At 45.5% G+C, this 20,210-nt stretch overlaps 1 protein-coding gene across 3 annotated transcripts; it reads right to left on the bottom strand.

The window, feature by feature from the left end:
- Positions 1-1,937: 1,937 nt before the first annotated feature.
- On the bottom strand, positions 1,938-19,872 carry WEE2 (WEE2 oocyte meiosis inhibiting kinase). Of its 3 annotated transcripts, XM_005527921.2 has the most exons (17): positions 19,828-19,872; positions 19,040-19,411; positions 16,153-16,352; positions 15,563-15,611; positions 13,799-13,971; positions 13,026-13,147; positions 11,617-11,763; positions 10,749-10,850; positions 10,338-10,423; positions 9,256-9,426; positions 9,028-9,170; positions 6,555-6,591; positions 5,591-5,651; positions 4,549-4,689; positions 3,725-3,812; positions 3,122-3,210; positions 1,938-2,103 (listed from the first exon to the last, which is right to left on the bottom strand). In XM_005527921.2, the coding sequence occupies exons 2-17, from the start codon at positions 19,370-19,372 to the stop codon at positions 2,057-2,059; spliced, it is 1,989 nt and encodes a 662-aa protein (XP_005527978.1). In that variant the 5' UTR covers positions 19,373-19,411; positions 19,828-19,872; the 3' UTR covers positions 1,938-2,056. The 3 variants fall into 3 exon arrangements, 2 of the variants coding, with proteins under 2 accessions (XP_005527978.1, XP_087911929.1); XR_015772596.1 differs by lacking the exons at positions 4,549-4,689; positions 5,591-5,651 and having other exon boundaries at positions 2,054-2,103; XM_088055803.1 differs by lacking the exons at positions 1,938-2,103; positions 3,122-3,210; positions 3,725-3,812; ... (1 more) ...; positions 5,591-5,651; positions 6,555-6,591 and adding an exon at positions 6,831-8,104.
- Positions 19,873-20,210: the final 338 nt, after the last annotated feature.

Here is a 20,210-nt window from a genome sequence, read left to right as displayed (position 1 = left end):
CAGAATGCCATTTTCCAGGGGATACTGTGGGAAAACACTCATTGCCTAGTTATAAACAAGGAATCACTGTCTTTCACTCAGGTGACACCATTCCCATTCCATTACCTCACAGAACCAGTACCTACCCATAAAAAAAACAACCAGATGCTACAGGAATGCTGACTTCACACAGGATTTTCTCACAAGTGAAATGAGTTAGTTACAGATTAACTTTGCCCCAGAGCAGCAGAGCAGACGTAAGAGATGAACACACAACAAGCCTTTGTCACTGGTTATTTTTGCTGCAACTAAGGCCATGCAGAATCATTTGGGAAGGCCTACCCTACTGCCAAGCTGTGCTGAACGTTCAGCACACTGCTTCCAGTGTGTGCTCAAAGTCAGTGTGTGTTGTCTTTGTAGCAAGTCAATCTTTAAAAGTGTACTAGCTACTTTAAATAGAACTGGAAGGGCAAGAAAACTCAAAGTTCTTGAGCAAATATTTTTCTTTGCTGGCACCTAATGCTAATATCTTGTGCTAGCTCTGCTGTCTCCAACTTGAGCCAGGGGCAGAGATTAGCAGGAGGCATTCAGCAGTTGCAGAGTTCTGGCAGCTCTGGCTACTCTTGTGGTGGTGAAGGGAATCCTTGCTGCCACTTCTGCTCTGAGTCTGGAGTAGAAAGGCAGCTTCCAGGCTCCAAAACAGACTGCCATGAGCTCCACCACCACAGCAGAGTACAAACAAGGTGACCACTGAATGAACAGTACCTCAGCACATTTGCTTAAGGCCCCCTAGCAGAAAGCTCAAGACAAACCCCAGCTTTTGGCAAGCAGGAGAAATTTGTGTGGACCAAGCACAAACTGTACTTGGATCACTACTGTGCAAGAGTACCATCTCCCAGCAGTACAATAGGCTCAGATTAAACAAGTAGTTAAAGGAATTAAAGTCAGAACTTTCTGTTTAAAAAGACAAGTTCCTGTGGATGACAAGCCACTGATGTAGCTAAGCCTTTGCAATGCATCTAACATCCCAGTATGCCAGTGACAGGGACTCAGATACTTGTTAGAGCATTAACATCAGCCAGAAATAGATGCTGAAAGAATTGAAGTTTTTGTTAGTACAGACAATGTTCACTGGGCATAAAAAAACCCCAAAATTCTGTAGGGGAAAGAGCTGCCAACTATTTATGTGTTCTGCACTGGGCTCAGAGATGAGATACAAAATCCCACCAGCTCTGAAGGCAGGAAATTGTCACCTCTAATATTTTCCTTTCCCTGTTCACATCATGTTGTATTACAGTGGGAATTTCACCTCTTCTTCGTGTAGTAGAATCAAACATCTTTTAGCTGAGTAACTCCTTACCAATAATACAATAATTCTCTCTAACAAAACGAAATGAAACACGCGCCACTCCCACACGAAGAATCCCGGGCCCGGAATGTTTCTGCAGTCGCTCCTCCAGCTCCTCCTGATGGCGAACAATGGGCGCAGCACCCTAACCGAGGGACTGGATGGAAAGGCTGATGTCATCCTACGCCATATACCACAACAAACAAGACCTAAGCAGGGTTTGGTCAAAGACAAGACCTAGGCATCAGCAGAGGGGCAGATGCACAAGAGGCGTTCTCCGGGTCTGTAAGAGAAATCTTACCGTCCAACTGGCTTAATGAGGGAAAAACAGGGAATGGCACCTATGGAACAGAAGAGGGATGTCAACAGTGAGAGGGGATCAGGCTGGCAGGCCCTGCAAGACAGGAGAGAGATTAAGGCAGCCAAGGACAGAATGTTTGAAAACAGCTGAAGATGTTTGAGTGAGTCCCATTTCTATATTCATCAGCTCAAGAACTGATACAGCTGCCTGGGGTACACCTTTTCTTTTAGGAAGGAAAAAAGAATGGAATCCAAAAGATTGTAACAGAGAGAAAGCATATGGGAAAACAAAACACACAGAAGTACCCTCTAGGTAACAAACATTTTATTTATTTCTTAAAGAAACTACAGCTGTATACATGATTACAGAATTATGAAGCACTGAAAAACCAAAGGAATGAAATGGCCTGGATCCAAGCACTAAGGACATCACGCCTTGTCTTTCATCGAGCCGTCACTCAGAAAAATCACATTATCTGAAAATAAATTAAAAAAACTAACCTTGAGCATTGTTTTGCCTTGTTGCAAGCCTTCACACCATGAAGCCCAGGTATTTGTGTTAAAATAAGTTGCTAGGATGTGGATTTTGGAACAGAATAATAGCTCATAAAACTAGTGTCCAATACAGGGTTCTTTCTCTACGTCCCCTGAAAGCAGACAATTCAAGGTGGCCATATGTTCTATGAAACAAGTGTGCTAAAGCTGATGAAAAGCTGCTGAACAGTCAAAGGCACTAGAAACACTTTAAAATAATGGTTTCATTCTTTGCCTACAATCTCTATCAGTTACAGTTTATTTCCTTTTTCTTCTGCCATGTTCAGTCTGCACTACCATGTCCACAGCCTCTAGGACTATGGGAAGCTCCTACTTCATCAAGCCTAAGGAACTTCTGAAGCGCCTTGAGACTGGGCAGTTTGAACATGAAACCATTAGGAGAATACTAATTAAAAAAGAGAATTGCTTCTCCCTTCCAGTACCATATAGCACTGCTAGCTTTTAAAAAGGCTGCAGAAACATCCAGGAATATGAGTGTTCTTTTTGCTTTTTTTTCCCTTCCTTTTCCTCTGTCCTATTTTTTTTTAGCCATACTTGTGCAACAGAAATGTTTGCTCTACTACCCAATTAATTTATCCCTCACTCAAAAGCAAGACAGTAGCAGCTCTATCCACAATGAAGATGTAGGATGCTCAGGCTATTTAAAGGCTCCAGGAAAAAGTTAAGTTTCCTAATTTTCTTCATTGTGTAATTCCAAGGCACAAGCCTACTCCTTATCCATTCTGTGGGGTAAGCAAATGACACCAAGAGTTTGCAACAGTATACTCTCATTTTCTCTGTGTTCACAAGTGTGAAATCTTCAGGTACACACTATCCATGCTCTCAAAATCCCTGAGTGCAGATACCAAGGATGAAGACAAACCAAGCTCCATTTCAGAGGTCCTCCAGCCCCTTTTCATTTCAAAAGGGCAAGGGGCACCTTGGTGCTTTGCACCTTACCTGCTATAATTGTTGTGGCCTGTCGCCTCACATTGTTCTTGTCTGTATATTCACCATAATCTATCTTCCCTTCTACAAAGATTCGAGAGCTGAAAAAAAGCAAGAATTTGGTTTTGGTCAGAACTGTGCTGCTGTTTTCCACTCTAATCATGGACTGGTTTGGGTTAAAATGGGACCCTAAAGACCATATGTTCAAACCCCCTGGCCGTGGGCAGGAATACCATCCACTAGATCAGGCTGCCAAAGCCCCATCCAGCCTGACTTGGAACACTTCCAGGGATGGGGCATCACAGCTTCTCCAGGCAGCCTGTGCCAGGGCCTCACTACCTTAACAGTAAGGATTACACCCATATATCCAACCCAAATTTTCCCTCTTTTACTTGGAGCCCACAACTCCTTGTCTTATCACTACACTTCCTTGATGAAAAGGCTGAATTCAGAATCTGATTCTAAGCACACAGGGTTTTGTATCAGTTGTTTGTAGCAGCTCTGCTAACCTGTTTTATGGCACCTGTATCTTACTACAGTTCCTGGTCACCATAATTATTACAGTTGTCCGTTACAAAGGCATTAAATCCTCACCCACATTTGTTATTCACTCACCCCTTCCTCACATACTGATAGGTGACATCCCTGAGGCCAGGTCTGAAGACGGAGATCCTGTGCCATGTCGTCTTCTGACTGATATCACCTATGGGACACAGAAGTAACAGAGCTGGATGACAAATCCTCTTTGTGATCCAAGACTCAGAAATTAGTTTCAACACATCGGTATTTTCAAATGATGAGAAGTGATTTGAAAACAGAAGTATACTAGCACTCCATCTCCCACTTCACTCAGAACTAAATGTTCCACTTGTCTGCATCCAAACAAATTCTTGTGCAGAAGCACAATTCAAACCAAGACATTGCTTTTTCTATTAAGACAGTGATCATCTTATTAACCTTGATTTAACCAGATGTTCTTTAAATAATCTTACTAGCTTAATTCAGCTGAACAGATTTCTTTCCTCAGTTCCCTCTAAAAAATATTTGTTTTTTCTCCCCTCAGACACTCCATACCAAATAGAATTTGGAGAATGAGACATTTGCAGGTGCAAACTGATGAGAGAATCAATGAGAAAGTTATCTTTTATTTATTTTTCTCATCCTGAAATACAAGTAAGAGTATGAACCTGCTATGCCTCTGACAAACCCCACCAGTGACAGTGACAAACTACCCACTCAACACCATCTCCTCTCCTCCTGAGGAACACCAACAGCAGATCACTCTTCAGTATATGCTGTTGGAGATCAGTAGGAGACACACAAATGTACCAGCATCTCTGCTGACATCAAAGGAACCTTCCTGCACCCCAGAGATTTGCAAGTGTGGTGCTGCAGGCCATGCAGCCATGACCTAGGACACACTGCTCGTGCAGACTCACCTCCCTGGCCCACTTCACTATCTCCTGTCCGCCACATCTCATTGGTTGCAAGGGAAAATATGGTAACAGGATTTTTTCCTTCCACTTGCCTCATGATAGGGTCCTGTCCAACCCGACCAAGCAGCTGAACACGATTCATGGCTGAAACAAGAGAGACCAAACAGACGTACAGGTGAATTATGATGCTTCTAAGCATGGCAAGCCATCAGTCAGCAGCTTTTCTTAAGGGCCAGGAACACAACTTTCTGCACCTCCTAAGCACTTTTTAAGCTCTTGTGACATTTGGCTTTTTTGGGCCCCAGCAGATGGCTAATTGTGACTGTAATGTCATTATCACTGCAAAATAACTGATTTTAAAAGCCAAAGGTTCTTTATTCTTTCTGCTCCATCTCTTTCACAGACACATCCACATATCACTTGAGACTAATTTGCATTTACTCGACTTGTTTCATAATGATAAGACACAATGCACAGCAGTACCCTTGAAACAAAGCTGCATTACTATACTCCATCCTCTGAATAACAGTCAGTTTTTACACCAGCACCAGGCCTAGGCAGACAGTCTATCCCCCTTGTTCAAGGACAACTGGAAGAGGTCAGGGAAGTATCCCTTATGCACAATAAGCATGTGAAGTGAATAGTGAAGGCTGAATTACACCTGGAGCAAATCCTGCTGGGCCAGCAGCAAACACACAAGTGCCCCAGGAGTCTGAGAAAAAGCACACAAGACACCTGAAGGCAGGTGTTAGAAACCATGCCAACAGCAGGCCCAAACCACTGCCACAGAAAGTACAACTACCTACCCTATAGAGGTGGTAGTCCTTGTCAGGGCTTTTTTCTTTTCCCCCTAAAGCGCTGCTTCACCTGACAGACCAGACAGGAAACCACTCACAAGAGTCTGTGGGCTTGACACAACACCTTCTTAGCTGCTACACTGAGGAGCTACCATTCTCCTCCCTGCTTCTCTCCTGCCCTATTTCAGACACTATAAAACTGAGACAGACACAATGAGTAACTAAATTACATCTCAGGAGTTACTTACATCTTTCAAGTACCAATGAGGTAACCGTATCAGACTCATGTCTTACAAACTGGCGTAGCACCTGAAGAAACAGAGAAATGTGAGCTTCCAAGACACAAACTATGAGCAGCATTCACAAGCCTTTACACCTCATTTTCTTCATGCTTGTAGAAGTTCTGCAAGCATGTTCTTTTCTGGGTAACTAATGGGGGAACTGGGGAAAGAAATCTGTTCAGCCAAATGAAGCTAGCAGGATTATTTAAAGAACATCTGTTTAAATCAAGGTTAAAGAGTTACTTAGAAAGAAGTGTGCCCCAAAGCTATACCTCCAGCAATTATTTTTGGGACATGCAGTAACTACTGTTTTTCTGTGATATATAAATAGGAGGGGAGGAGGTTTGGTTGTTTGGGCTTTAATCTTTGGAAACAAACAGGTCTGACAGATCTGCTTCATTTTGGAGGTTAACCAGGCATGCCCAAAAAGTACATCCATCTACTGAAACAAGCAGTGGATGCACTGACACCCTTGCTCCCAAGGCAAGTCTAGGACACAAAACTCTTAGTACTGCAAGTGGGAAAGCAGTAAAGGAACTGCCGTTATTCCAGCAAATATTCCATCCTAGAAGAAAGGAGGGAAAAAAAAAAAAAAAAAGTGGAGCAACGTTTGTGCTAGAGGTCCATGTGCAAGAATAGGAAAAAAGGCTCATTTCGCCTAACACGTGGTTCCAGGCCCGTGAGAGAGCTCACACTCTCTCCCCAAGAGCAGACCCAGCGCCGAGGCCCCGGCCCAGCGGGCCCGGCCGGGCGAGGGCTCTGGGCTCTGTCCGCCCCTCCTCTCCCCTCCCCTCCCCTGGCCGCGGCCGAGCGCTGTTCCGTGTCCGGAGAGCGGCTGCCAGCCTGGCGGCGGGGCACAGGGGCTGCAGCTGCTGCCCCCCCCGCCGCCAGCGCCGCCCGAGGGGCCCGCCCCGGCCCCGCACGGCCCTACCTGCCACGCCGGTCGCCGCCACATGCTGCCGCCGAGCCTGCGGAGGGAAAAGCAGGGCTGAAGCAGCGCCCCAGGGAGCCCCGGCCCCGCCGCCCTCCGCAGCTGTCCCGGCGCCGCGCTGCGCCCGCGGCCGGGCGGAAGAGGAAAGGGCCGGCACGGGCCCGAGTTCCGGGCGGAAACGCGGCCCGGGCCCCGGCGGGAGCGGCCGCCACCGCCGACACAGGGCTCGCGGAGGGGAAAAAACACCAAACCCAACAAAATTCCATCACTCCATCGTCGGTTAAAGAAAATGTTAAAACCTTTATTCGCACGAAACCGTAGGATCTAACAGTTAAAAGCCAGCATGTGCAACATCATAAAACAAACCGGTAAAACCTGGAAATAACCGCGTTTCCAAGGTCTCCCTCAGAACAGCGCAGCGCTCTGTCCAACCAACACAAACCAGCGACAAGCACGCCCAAAGCGACGTTTAGCGGAGAGAGGGGGAGGGGGGTATGAGATTTCAAACACGAAATAGATACCACCATTAACACGGGCAGCTCCAAAAAAGCTGGAAAAGCCCTTTCTAATTGCCCTCATCTCAGCTAAAAGGCTGCATTTCACGGGCAGGCAGCGGCACCGCGTGCGAGATACTGGAGGGGAAATGGGTACAGACACCCAGCTCCCAACACTCCCCGGCATGAACAAGGACACCTCCCCGACCGACAAAAAACAAGTCGGGCATCAGGTTCTCATCAGTCTGTTAGAGCGCACCCGGTTACAAAAGTTTTGTTGCTGAAATTCGAAAGAATGTCTTTCTTCAACTCCCACTCGTTAACGCGAAGTGTTGCCTATTACTCTGTTCCCCCTCAGTGAAACATCACTCCAGCTGCATCCCGAGCCCCCCAGGACTGCCGTGTAACCAGCCTGGCTCCTGATGTGTAGCTAAAACTGGCTGCCATCGTCTCTGCCTACTTGCTCCTAGAAGGTGCCAGCTGTAGATGCTCTCCCCATACAGCTATTATCACCCCTCTAAAGATGTAGTCAGCCCTAGTGTTAAGACCAGAAAATGACCAATAACAGGGCCTAACTCAAGAGAGGGGGGAGTAGAGAGAATGTCATCCTTTCATCACGGCAGACTTACACTCAGCCTATAGCAAGGCCAATTACACAAGAAATTAAGCAGGTAAAAGACTGAGGACAACGTTAAATCCCATTATCCAGCACTTGTAAGCCAGTCATTCTTTTCTCAGCCAACATCTCATAACTAACTGGGGGAACAAAAAAAAAAAACACCCAAAAAAAAAAAAACAAAGATAAAAAGAAAATGACAGGGAGACAAGATGGGGCATTGGTCTGTGCAGACCCCCTGCTTTCACAGGGCCATTCAGCAGTCTTTGGACAACACAGAAATTCAGTAACCCAGAGTAAAGCTAAATGAGCGACAGCTCTTCCCTCCCACCAGACGCTTGCTCTTCTGCTTAGAAGAGGTTTCAGACTCTTGTAACTTGGCACTTCCTAAGGCTTGGTCCTTCATGAGGGTCTGGGCAAGGCGAGCTGCTTTAAGTTCCCTGCAGGGGGGAGATGGAAGGAAGAAGAAAGGAAAGAAAACCATGTCATGCATGAATCCTCACCAACTACAGAAGCAAACTATGAACAATCTTGCACAAGAAGAGTACTATAATACTCCAGCGCTGCTGGAAGAGGGCAACTTCTCAGCCCAGAGTGTAACATGAAGGTTACTGTAGCTGTCTCTAGAGTTTCTGCTTCAAAAGGTAGGAGTCCTGAAGATTTACCAGGAGAAAAACTATGCATTGGGTCAGCAACACGCTGGTGGCAGAATGAGGAACCCCCAGCTCAGTTTTTCTCCCGTTGTTTCTCCCAGATATCTGATAATGGTTTAACTTAAATCCATGTCATCTCATGCAGCACAAATATTTAAGTAAAGGCATATGCTTCTTTTCCATTTGCTTTCTTCCCTGGTACTTGCTGTTCTTCCAGAGCATTCACTCTTCTGTCTACACAGAAAACCTACTCCTCAGTTTACTGCTGCACTTAGAGGGGTTGTGGGGCAGTTCTTACATCCCAGCACCTCAAAACACTACTGCCAACAGCAAGGGGAAAAAAGGATATCTGCCACCATCTGATATTTCTCTTCCTTCTGTGCTTAGCCCACTATCTCAGAGCATTATCAATTCCTCATCTGCCCCCTGGTTGCAGGTTGTATCAGCATTTTGCATCACCAGTGGTTGCAGGAAGCACACAAGTTCACTAGTGTAACAGCCAGCTCCTCCAAGCCAGAGCTGAAGCACAGCTGCTGCCTGGGCACTGCGAGTCCCTCTTACATCCCCATCATTCCCCCAGCTCCAGGCACAGGAGTTGACCAGGGATTTCTGCACGTGAAGCCTCCCAGCGCTACCACCCTCCATTCATCGCCAGTGACCAGCACTGCTGTGCCCTTGCCTTCTCCCCTTCATGCCCAAGCCAGCCCTACCTTTCCAGCATGGCAGTCTTGCATTTCTCCACATTTAGCTGCTCTTGGAGCTGCACAGCTTTTCCACATGAAGGGCGGAGAACAGGGTGTTTAGTGAGAGCTGTGGCAGAAGGTCTTTGCACTGGATCAGGGTGGATCATGAGCTAGAAGGCAAAGGAGTTCAGAGCTTAGCACTCCTGTCACATACCAGCTGCAAAAGCCTCCATCCTGTCAAGACTACTTCCTCACCTTAAGGAGCTCAAGAAAGTGGTGGGGGAGCTTCTGGGGGATGGGTGGGATATTGCCTTTGCGGATGTGGTGCCACAGGACCCCGTTGTGAGGCAGCGGTGCTGCCCCGGCTGCCAGAGCCACTGTGAGTGCCAGGGCAAAGATGTCTGCCTTGGGCAGGTAGCAGTATTGCTGCAGAGGGAAGGGAAAGGCATTAGAAAGGAATACCTTGCTACACTAAGCAAAGGTGAGCTGGGGTATGAGCTCAAAAAGAAACAGCCAAGCAAGTGTCTATATACATATGGCATTGCCTTCACCACCCCAGTGAGCTGTTTTCTCCTCCTCAGGATGAAAACGCTGGCAACAGGCAGCACCATTACCCAACAGCATGCTGGCTTTCAGCCAGTCATAAGGACCTTGCAGGCTACATTGGGATCACTGCAGTAACTCCAGAGGACGGCCCAACATGTGTACCTCCAGCCTTCACCACAAGGCAGTAACCTCCCCATGGCCAGCTCAAACTGAAGACTGCATCTGATATATTGGCCTAAGAGTTCCTAAATCCACTTGCAGCACAGATACTGTCACCTAAATACCTGAACTGAATAACACATCCAACCTGGTTGTTCAATACTGATTACCTTTTCATTTGTTGTCCAGAGTGACAAAACTGCAGTCAGTTTAAGAGGTGTGCTGTGCCTCCCACCTCTTGATCTGTGTTTGTTTTACAAGGCATCTGTCTGGGTAAATGTATTTCTCAATAATCACATTCAGTAGTTTAATCTCAGCTGGATATGCAAATCAAATGTCTTCAAACTGATAAAGGTTTTGTCTCACTGATCCCTCAAGGAGAATAGTCACAATAATCCAATGATAGCTGCTTATGAAGTACTTACATAGGAAGTTGAGTATTTACATTAAAAGACCCACACCACTGTTGTTCATGATAAAGTGCTAATTTCACAGATTTCACAGCCAGACCAGACAGAAGAAAGAGGAGATAAGGCGAGGAACAAGTTGTACTAATGTCTGCTCTACAGTTGATCTCTCCCTACTTGCTCTCCCACCCTGTTCTCCCCACTGCCCTGCTCCAGCAGTTGTACCTCTTGCAAAATCTCATTGGCCAAAAACCGTCTGTCTCCTTCCTCCACCTGAGGGTTTGATATTGATGTCACATGTCCAAGGTCACCTGAGACAAAGAACAAGCAACTGAAATGTAAGGAAGCAAACTGAAGCCATTCTCCAATAAAAGCTTGCATTTTATAGGCACCAACAGAGAAATACTGAGTAAGAGAGCAAGCCTGCCCCTAACTCAGGAATCTGCACTTGGAAACAAGCACATGGATTTTCTGTGACTTGTCTTCTTAGAGGAATTAATTCTGGTGAGTAATTGGGGCATTCATGACTATCCTATCAGTTTTGTGTACAAGTCTCTTCAGCCACAGGACAAGGCAGTCTCAGGCAGCAATGGCAGCCCTAATCTTAGGCCAGCTGTAAAGGAGGCTAAAACCTACCAATCTTATACACCACACCAGGAGAGAATTCATCTTCACTGTCACTCTCCTCCTGCCCAGCAGGACCTGAAACTGCCAGCTTGTGACAGATGAAGATATTACCTGCAAGACAGAGAAGTTTAGCAATAAGGTGATATCAGTGGTCAGGCTGCAGTAGTTGACAACTTTGTAAAAATCCTACCTGTCAAAGTAGTTAAGCTTTGCAGCCAGAGAAACTATGCACATGCTTCCCACCCTTCAGTTAGCTTTCTGCCCAGCTCACATTCAGCAACACAGCTGCCAGAAGACAATTGTATCTTTTTCATAAAATACCTCAGTGAATTCAACTTTCTCCTCCCTCTGCCCTCTAAGCTAGAAGCCTAAAGTCAGCGGGAAAACGGAGTTTCCCTCTAAGAATATTACCTACGTGAGGGGGAGCATTTCCCTGGAGGTGACCATCCTGAGCTGCAGAGAGGAAACCTTGTTGCTATTTCTGCAAGAACTTAATCCCACAAGGTAGGTATTACACACACAAAACCTAAGTGTTGAGCAACAAGACAGCAGTAAATAAGGAAGTCCCCATCTTCCCTGGCAGCCCTACTTGCTCCACCAGAATAAAGGTGATTCCCACGAGCCAGGATTACAAAGATCATGAGACAGGAGTGAAATGCTGCCAACTATCAGAGAAGGCTCAATTTTAGAGCAGCAGTAGTGGCACAAATGAAAATAAAAATTAAAAAAAACCCAAAACATGACACACAAGGCAAGGGCAAGGTCTTCTTTTCTTTAAAGCACTACAGACAGTCTATTCAGAAGGATTTATTACAGGTTTTACCCCTGAGGGATCACTAGGAAAAGCCTCCACAAAGGAGGCGGGCACTATACTTACTAGGTTTGATATCCAGGTGCACAAGGCCAGAGTTGTGGATGTATTTTAGTCCCATGGAGACTTGCAGTAATATTTCCTTCAGCTCTCCTTCTGGGAAATACTGCCCAAGCTTTGCATTTTCCAGCAGCACATCCTGGAGACTCCCACCTAGGGGAAGATAGTCAGTCTGAGACCTGGCAGAGGTTTTATGGAACAGCATGTTTGAAATAGCTTAGCTGCCCAGAGCACTTAGAGGCTTGCTAGTGACAAACTCCAACCACACCAGCTCTGTGTGCTCTAGTGAGCAAACTTCAGCATCACCATTTGGCGCCAGCCTTTCCACTGCCCTGGAATGGCCAGCCTCCTGCTCAACAAGGATGAACAACTGCAGTTCTACCTCCAGCCTACAGCTCTACATCCTGCCAGGAGGGCTGACCTGCTAATGATGCAGAGCTGCTACAAGTGAACAACAGGAAAATTAATTGCTTCTGCTGCTTAGGTGCAGAAAGCAGGCATAGGAATGGTGGAACAAGGAAATTCCCACTAGCAGATGTTTGACTGAAAAGCATTAACATTCAACACAGTTTGTTGGGTCTCCATTGAGACACTTTGGATATTTCAGAACCAGAAGATACCATGGCCTCCATCAGCTTACTTTTTACCACCTCTCCTTTAGCCTTAGATGTTCAGCCACCAGAACACAAGCAATACATCAATCCTGCAGCAATGAGCACCACATTTCACAGTTGCCTCCACCAGATTTGAAAGCAATATTCCAAACAGCTGCCACCACTTTTCACCGAGCCCCAAAACTACAGGTGCAGTCAAAAGATAACAGTGCATATACATATACAAGCAACTCTTGTAGCTGAAGGTATCTTCCCCAATTTCTCTCAAGCAGTGGTATTGCTAAGGGTAAACTCAGGTAGGAGTTTACCATTCTGCCTGCAGCATCCCATTTATACTCTGCCTCATCATTTGCTCCACTCCTTTGCAGCTGTCAACCCCTTTCTTCTAGTCAGGATGCAAGATGTCTTCATCCTCAACCAGTCGCTACCCACCTCCATTAAGAGGAGGTTCTTGCCAAGATACATGGCCCTTAAGCCAGCAGCTCCTGAGTCACTCATATCAGGTGTTACCTGGACAGTCCTGGCAAAACTCTAATGTCAGAACAGGCAATGCTTTTCCAGGCCAGCCAAAATAGAGAAACAGTTTTCAAATCCCAGAACTAATGAGGGTATTCACTGCTTCCAAAACATCAGCACCACTCAGCTTCATCTAAAATTATGTATCCTTACTGTATTCTCCACAGAAATGCAGCCCCAGGGCAGTTTACTTTCTTGTAAGCCAAAACATCCCACATTGAAGTGCAAAAGAAGGCAACTCCACTCGTGCTGGGATCTCGGCCTTGAACCCTGTCCAGATCTTACCATTGCAGTGCTCATTCTGGATAATCATGTGATCATCCTCTGCCCAGGCCGAGTAGTAGCGCACGACGTGGGGGTGGTGCCCCAGGACAGCGTGAGCATAAACCTCACGCAGTGCCAGCTGCCTAGGGAAGCACACACAGAAAAAGAAGAGGTGACAGGCTGCCAGAGGCTGCTTGGTACCAGGAAAGAAGCCCTGGTTTGCAGCCTTAAAGTCCTGAACCCCTCTGTGCCTCCTTTCTCTCAGGTTTTGACATACAGACTGGCTCTCACAGCTGCTGAAGCACAACCAGCCCTTGCTCAAGTGCCCTGAGAAGCTGTTAAAGAAAATCATCACTGAGCAAGTCTTTTGTTAAAGAGGCAAAAGTCAGCTGCAGCTTCAAAGAATTTTCTTTAGCATTCAGGGCACCACAAGCTGGTCAATACAGATAAGAGTAGTGCTGGCCACACAGCAAGGCAGGGACAGCTGTATGTCTGTCAAATAAACTTCTTGACAGTTATTGTAAAGAAACTGTCTGGATGGGCCCATGGTGTTCAGGTACACCATCCTCTCACTTTGCCGTGCATGTGACTTCCTCCTTCCCTAGACATTTATATCCAATAGTTGAATAGTGGTATCTTCCCCCACTCTCCCAGCTGTTATTTAGAAGTGCAGCAGCCAATTTTTGCTCATGCCACCCATCAGATACCTTTAGAGCCACACTCCCTCCTTCCCATCACACCTCTCAAGAACATGCCCATCATTTCAACTGGCAGTTCCCAGCAAGCACACTCACTCATCTGAGGATCCTGCCAGAGGCCTTTTGGAGCGTTTGATGGCATAAACACATCCATCAAGGCGTTTGATGCACTTGTAGACAGAGCCAAATTCCCCCACACCAATTTTTTCTAGTTCCAGGAACTCCTTCTTGTAGCGGGAAACCATATTGCTTGCTTTCAGAGTGTATCTCTGCAAAGTCACAAAAACAGCAAAGACAAATGGGAGTTGAAAGACTTAACAGCTGTCATTGTTTTAGACATGTGCAACACTTGCTGTCACTGAGCACCCACATTGCTCCCTCTCCCATTCTGGATGTTTACCCAGGCATATGTGCAGGTGTTTGGCCAGCTCTTGAAACAGCGGTTTCAATTCTTGAAATTACCTTTCACTTGTGTTTTTTTCTGACTACTTAAAGGCCACTTTCTCTGGTTTGGCCAAGTTGCAAGGCTGTTTGGTTGGTTTTATAAAGGCAGGACTCATTAGCCATAGAGGTAGAAATCAAGGAGAAATTTAGTCTAGTTGGCTGTATATGCCTACATATAGATATAACCCTAACTCCTTGGGTTACTGCCATCACATCCCTTCTCTTGACAACCCAGAGCAGTTCCTAGACCCACAGCTGATGGAGTCAGTCAGGGATGAGCAGCAAGCAACAACATCATACTGGCCTAAAGCCAGGACTTGAGAAGACTTTAGATCTATTGCCTATTTTGAGCTCAGGAGAGGAGCTTGGTGTGTTGGCTTCCTGTGACCCCAGCTATGCAAGAGCCACTTTACCCTGGCAGCTGAGGTGTTCTGCATCAGCTCAGGATCTCCAGGTTTGAAACACCAGCTGCTGACTAATGGCAGATTAGCTGGTCTCAGTGTATTTGTTTGTATTCCCACTGATATCTCACCCAGAGACACTTTTCCAGAGAGGTTTGAAAGCTGGCAGAACTGTTGGAAGATAATTATTGCTACAATAATGGTCACTAGTTATCTAGGAACTGCTAGTAGAGTGATGTCTACTGGAAAGGAAAATAAGTTAAGAAAAGATAGAAAATAAGTTAAGAAAAGATAAGCACTGGACCATGAAGTGAACAACCAGAGTGGACTAAAGTGATTTTTCTCCATCCTCCTGTATCCCTTACAGGGACAGCAGCTCATGCTGCACAGTGGTTTCCACAGAAACCACTGCTGTGATTGTTGTAGATTATGGTACATGAGCTTACAGAGGAGATCCTCACAGCCAGTAAAGTGTGGCTCACAGGAAATAGCAGCCCTTCCCAACAGGTTACATTTCATAAGGCACACATATTTGATACTGTCTTAAGCTTGGTAGTGAAAATACCTCCTAGTACACAATTTTATACCTATATTACATACTCAATCTCATTAGCACTCAAGCAGAATAATAGTTCAGTAATTCACAAATTACTTGAGGCTTTCTTCTAGGTAAAACAGTAATTGTGGCAGCACTGGATGTTGCCTGGTAGCAGATTTGCTCTGCAGGTGTAGTTTTTCCATGGAGCCCATTTGCATGCAATCCCAGTCTCCTCGACTAGAGGGTATCGTTATCCTTCCATAAACCTGGCTGTTGCACCATTACAAGAAACAATTCCACCTTTTCCAAGTTTGTCACCTCAAACAAATGTTCAGTTTAGACCTTTTCTGTCATAGCTATTCATCCTCTAGCATGGTGCCATGGTTTAATTCCAATAAGAAAAATAAATTCTATCAAACACCAAGCTTTAACAAATATTTTATCCAGTCTGTGGGAGGAAAATGTATGGACACTCACCTTCGTAGGTAGCTCCTGTTTAATCTGGCTTCCTGGATGAGGATCATTCCTAGAACAGAAGATTAAGAAAGTCTGGAATATCATTTCAGTGCAGCAATCCATCTGGATTTGAAATTAAAAAAAAAACAACAAAAAAAAACCTCCAAACCTTGCTTCACAACCTAATCATGTGTTTTATAGAGTTGATAAACAGGTTTTTGGTTGAGGTCTTAAAGACTGCAACTCCAGGTTAGGAATTCTTTATTTCCATTTAGAAGGCCTCCACAAAGCAATTTCAGTACTGCCCAAAGGACAGAGTGGCATTGTCCAGAGGCATCATTCTCTTTATTACTGGTGAAGCTGCAGCCATAACACTAAAGAGAGCTGTTGATCCCCCACTTACCTTCCTGAACAAAGGCAATGATTGATTGTTATTTGTATTTCTGTTACTTTTTTATGTCTGCTAACATTTACTCTACACCAATGAATACTACAGAAATAGATGATTCGTTGTTAGCAATGATAACAATGTTCAGATACTGAACATCTCCATTACTTATCTCCTTCCAACAGTGTGATTTCAGTCTGCTGCTTAACAGTAGCTCACTTACAGCTCTCCTCTGGCCTTCCGTTTGCTATTAGGATGAAAGAGCATTTGTCGATAGGACTCCGGTGTAAAGGGATTAATGTTGACAAGAGAAGCTTGGGAAGAGTCATCAGAGTCAGCACGAGGAGTAAGCCTCAGATGTCGGAAGCCTTTGGGTGGGACCTTGGTTGCAGATGAAGGAAAAGCTGTCTTTGATAACAGGCTCTGTACCGAGAGAAGAAAACAAAAGTGGCAAATAGTCCAGGATTTTTTTTTTGTTTGTTTTGTTTTTTGTTCTCCTGTAACTCAAGAAGACTTCAGCTCCCATCCTTGGAATAGTTGAATCATTAAATCCCTGTGTCCCTAGTTTAGTCCCCACAGTTTTCATTTTCCCCAAAGCATTTCATTCTTTGTTAAGCCCTTTCATACTCTATTCCCTGCTCACTTGGGTGAGGCCTGCAGAACCATTTTGGCAAGCACAGTCCTCAAGAGGAGCCAGCTGCTCCCTTTTCCCTCCTACAGAGAGGCATAAATTGCATCATATGTTGCATTAACATGGAAGACCTAGTTCTGCCAGGCATGGACTGTTGCATCCATTTGGTCAGGGGAGGTTTGCCAGGAGGTGAGCTAGAGCACCGCCCAAGTTTCCCTGCACTAAGCAGCATTAGGATGGGGAAGTTGCTAGAAATATTTTTTTTACGCAGCTACGAGCAAAGCAAAAAGAACCCATTTCTCCTTATGAATAAAAACCAGAGTTTCAGGAATTTAAGTTCAGAAAGAACCTCTGGATCTTCTATAGTTCACCTTGCCATAGGACACAGGCCATTGTGTTTTGCTCACTAGTCCAGAACCTTGGGTCATGGAAAGCATAGACACCAGTCTTGAGATGAAGACAAAAATCAACTCGCTCTAATTTGAGTCCTTCAGTTTGCCATCAGCTTTTAAAAAATGTGTTTAGTTTGAACTCGTTTCAGCTTCAAGAAAGTGGTATAAGGCCTAAAGGATTATTTAGCATCGTGCTTTCTTCTAGTTAAAAACCCTTTAAGAACACAGAAGTCTCTCTGTTGAAGATCAAGGTACTCGTATCTTTTCAATCCCACAGTGGTCTCACTATTACAATCCTGGAGCCACATCTCCACTCACATCTGATGGCTCTGTCTGCAGTTTTAGATGAAGCTCCACTCTCTTATCCTGTCACTTTCAAATATTCTCCCAGATTTTTCTACAAGCAGATTTATGCCATTGAGAGCCCATTTTTTGCAGCATCCTTGGAAAACAAGACCTTTATCCCAGAAGAGAAAGGAAAAGAGATTGCTGATTTCATGCAATTGCTGCTTATGGGCTACAACATGACAAACTACAAGTAGCATGTTTTGAATCATCCAGCCAACATGTTATCTACACAATGCACACCCTGAAAGCAGCCTTCACTACCTGCAGACCATCTGGTCTGCAAAAGATTTTTATAGACCTCTATCGTGGTTTAATCCCTGCCAGAAAATAAGCCCTCTGCTTGTGAGTCCTTTATCACAACTACAATGCCTTCCTCAGTGGGATGGGGAGCAGAAACAGGGGAAAACAGGTAAGACCTGTGGGTTGAGAAAAGAACAAGTTCATTATTACAATAAAATATAATAATTATTATTGCTATGAAAAGAGACAGCAAAAAGATAAATAAACCCCAAGACAGACAAGTGATTCACAATTGCTCACCACCTGCTGACTGATGGCCAGCCCATCCCTGGGCCCTAATCAGCCCCTCCTGGCTAATTTCCTTCTGTTTGTATGTCGAACACAACATTCTATGGTATGAACTTTCCTGTCTTTTTTCCTGGCAGCTGTCCTGGCTATGGAACCACACAGCTGCTGGTGCTTCTGCTCACTGGCAGAACATGGGAAACTGAAAAGGCCTTGACTCTGGGTAAACACTACTCAGTAACAACCGTGTTTTAGCAACACTGTCCTTAAACCCAAAACCACAGTGCAGTACCAGTTACCAGGAGAAAATTAACTCCATCCAAAGCAAGGACAACTTCTCACCTATGTTAAGGTGAGATTTAGGGAGATTTCTTATAAAGGGTCACTGCAGGAAATTTTTGGAGTGATGTCCTTTAGACTGCTTTCTCCTAGGGTGTGAGAGGCCATTCCTCAGGAAATACTACCACACAGTCAGCCATATAAGGCCAGAAGATCATCCTTCTCTCCACATAAACAGGTTTTTGTAGGAGGACAGAAGTCAAATCCTAGCTCAGAAGCATTGAAGCACTGATCTTCTGTGTATCACTTAAGCAAAAGACCAAACAATCTATTAGTAGAGCAGGAGCATTGAGTGAAGCTATGCTTCACTGCAGGTCTGGACTGCTTGGAGCCAAGCAGATAGCAGAAATTATCTAGGAATAGAGAAACTGGTGCCAAGTCTCCACCTGTGCTTATTCAAGACAAAATGCAGTTGTCCCTCTCCAAGAAGTTACACATGAAACAGGGGCTGGGCTCATTCTCCCAGAAAACTGGCTCAGTAGCTGAGTTTCATTTTAGGGCAGTGACAGAGGTGAAGAGAGGCTAACTTTCCCTCCACAAGCACACATCGGTTGGTTACCACTTCCACGGGGGATTTGCTACCCTGAGAACAAAGGCCTGCTTTCCTCAGATTCACTTAGCAACAGTTTCACACGAAAAGAAAAACCATGGCACCAGACAACAAGCTGGTTGGAGCTGATCAGACTTGCCAGGCAGAGTACACATCCCAGCCATAATGCCACTTCCAATTTTCAAGACAAAACCCACTTGCATACAAAAATGTTCTGAACAGAGCAGCAAGTGCAGCTGTCCACCTCCAAGTTCCCCCCAAACAAGGAGCTTCTTGAAGGGAGATGCATTTGTCTCCCACAGAGGTGCTACAGACCTGCCATTACCTTAGGAGTGTGCGGGGTGTCACAGAGCTGCAGCTTTTTCCAGGTGATGTGCAGTGGTGTCTCAGGTTTACTCCAGCTCTTGTTCACAGGTGGGGAAGACTTCAGGGTGGGACTCATCCAGGCTTTTGTCGTGCTCAGGAAAATCTCACTAAGCTTTCTCTGAGGGGTTGCTGGCAGAGGACTGCTCTCTTGCCATTTCTGGAACTCTGAGCTTCTGGGGGGGCTCAAGCTCAGGGAGTCCTCCTCGTTTACACTTCTGTCTTCACTCTCTTCACCACAACTGGAAAAGTCCAGTCGCTGAATGAACTCATTGCTGTTGTCCCAGTCATCCATGTTACCACATGAAACAGAACAGGTAGAGCTGATACTGGCCTATTTTGAAGAGAAAGACAACATTATTTACAGATAAACTATCTTCTTCCTTGCTCCAGCAAGGGTATCAGTTCTGCTGACCACAATCCTCAATCCCACAAAAACCTTGGTCATCCATCAGTGTAATTAGGTAGCATTTATTAATGAAGACCACCCCTGAATTACCAGATACAAAGCCACTCAGCTACTGCTCATGTAACAACAGGTTTTTGCTTTTTGCCTTATTGGCATAAGTCAAATACAACTCAGAAGCCACTGCCTTTCCCAGTAAGTTTCCAAGAGAACTCCTCCATCCACTGCTCTCATCACACAAGGAAACACATGCTAAAGAATAACACACAGAGCCTCCACCCACTCTCTTCTACATTAAATTTCTCAGCCAGAGGGGTGAAGGTGAGAAATTCCATGCTACATACAGCTGTAAAAGCAGAGGGTGCCCCAAGGAGTCACCAGATACCCCACCAACAGCCTCCCTCCTGCCTTGGAGCATTTATAACCACCCCACACCAGAGCCATGCTAATGGGAAACATCTGGAGCTTGGCAGCACCTGTCCACAGTTGCCTGGTGGATGAGGAAATCTGTCTGGATGTGGATTTGTGGTGCCAACAACCAGCTCTGCAGGGAGCCAGGACTCTCTCTCAGTCGGAGTCATCCCCCTGCTCCTGCATGCTCGTCCCTTCTCCAGCTTCCTGGGGCTTGTAAAGGGGGTGATGTTTGCTGACAGCCTGTCTGCTCCATAATCCCATCAGAGATCCAGTCTTTGTGGGCTTTACCCGTATAAGTTATTTGTCTTGTGGT

The sequence above is a fragment of the Pseudopodoces humilis genome, chromosome 5 (assembly GCF_049639895.1).
Source record: "Pseudopodoces humilis isolate 2021_Gansu_Grassland_sample_001 chromosome 5, ASM4963989v1, whole genome shotgun sequence".
Classification (NCBI taxonomy): Eukaryota; Metazoa; Chordata; class Aves; order Passeriformes; family Paridae; genus Pseudopodoces; species Pseudopodoces humilis.
Note: the sequence above shows the minus strand (reverse complement) of the source record. Positions and strands in the feature narration are given on the sequence as shown.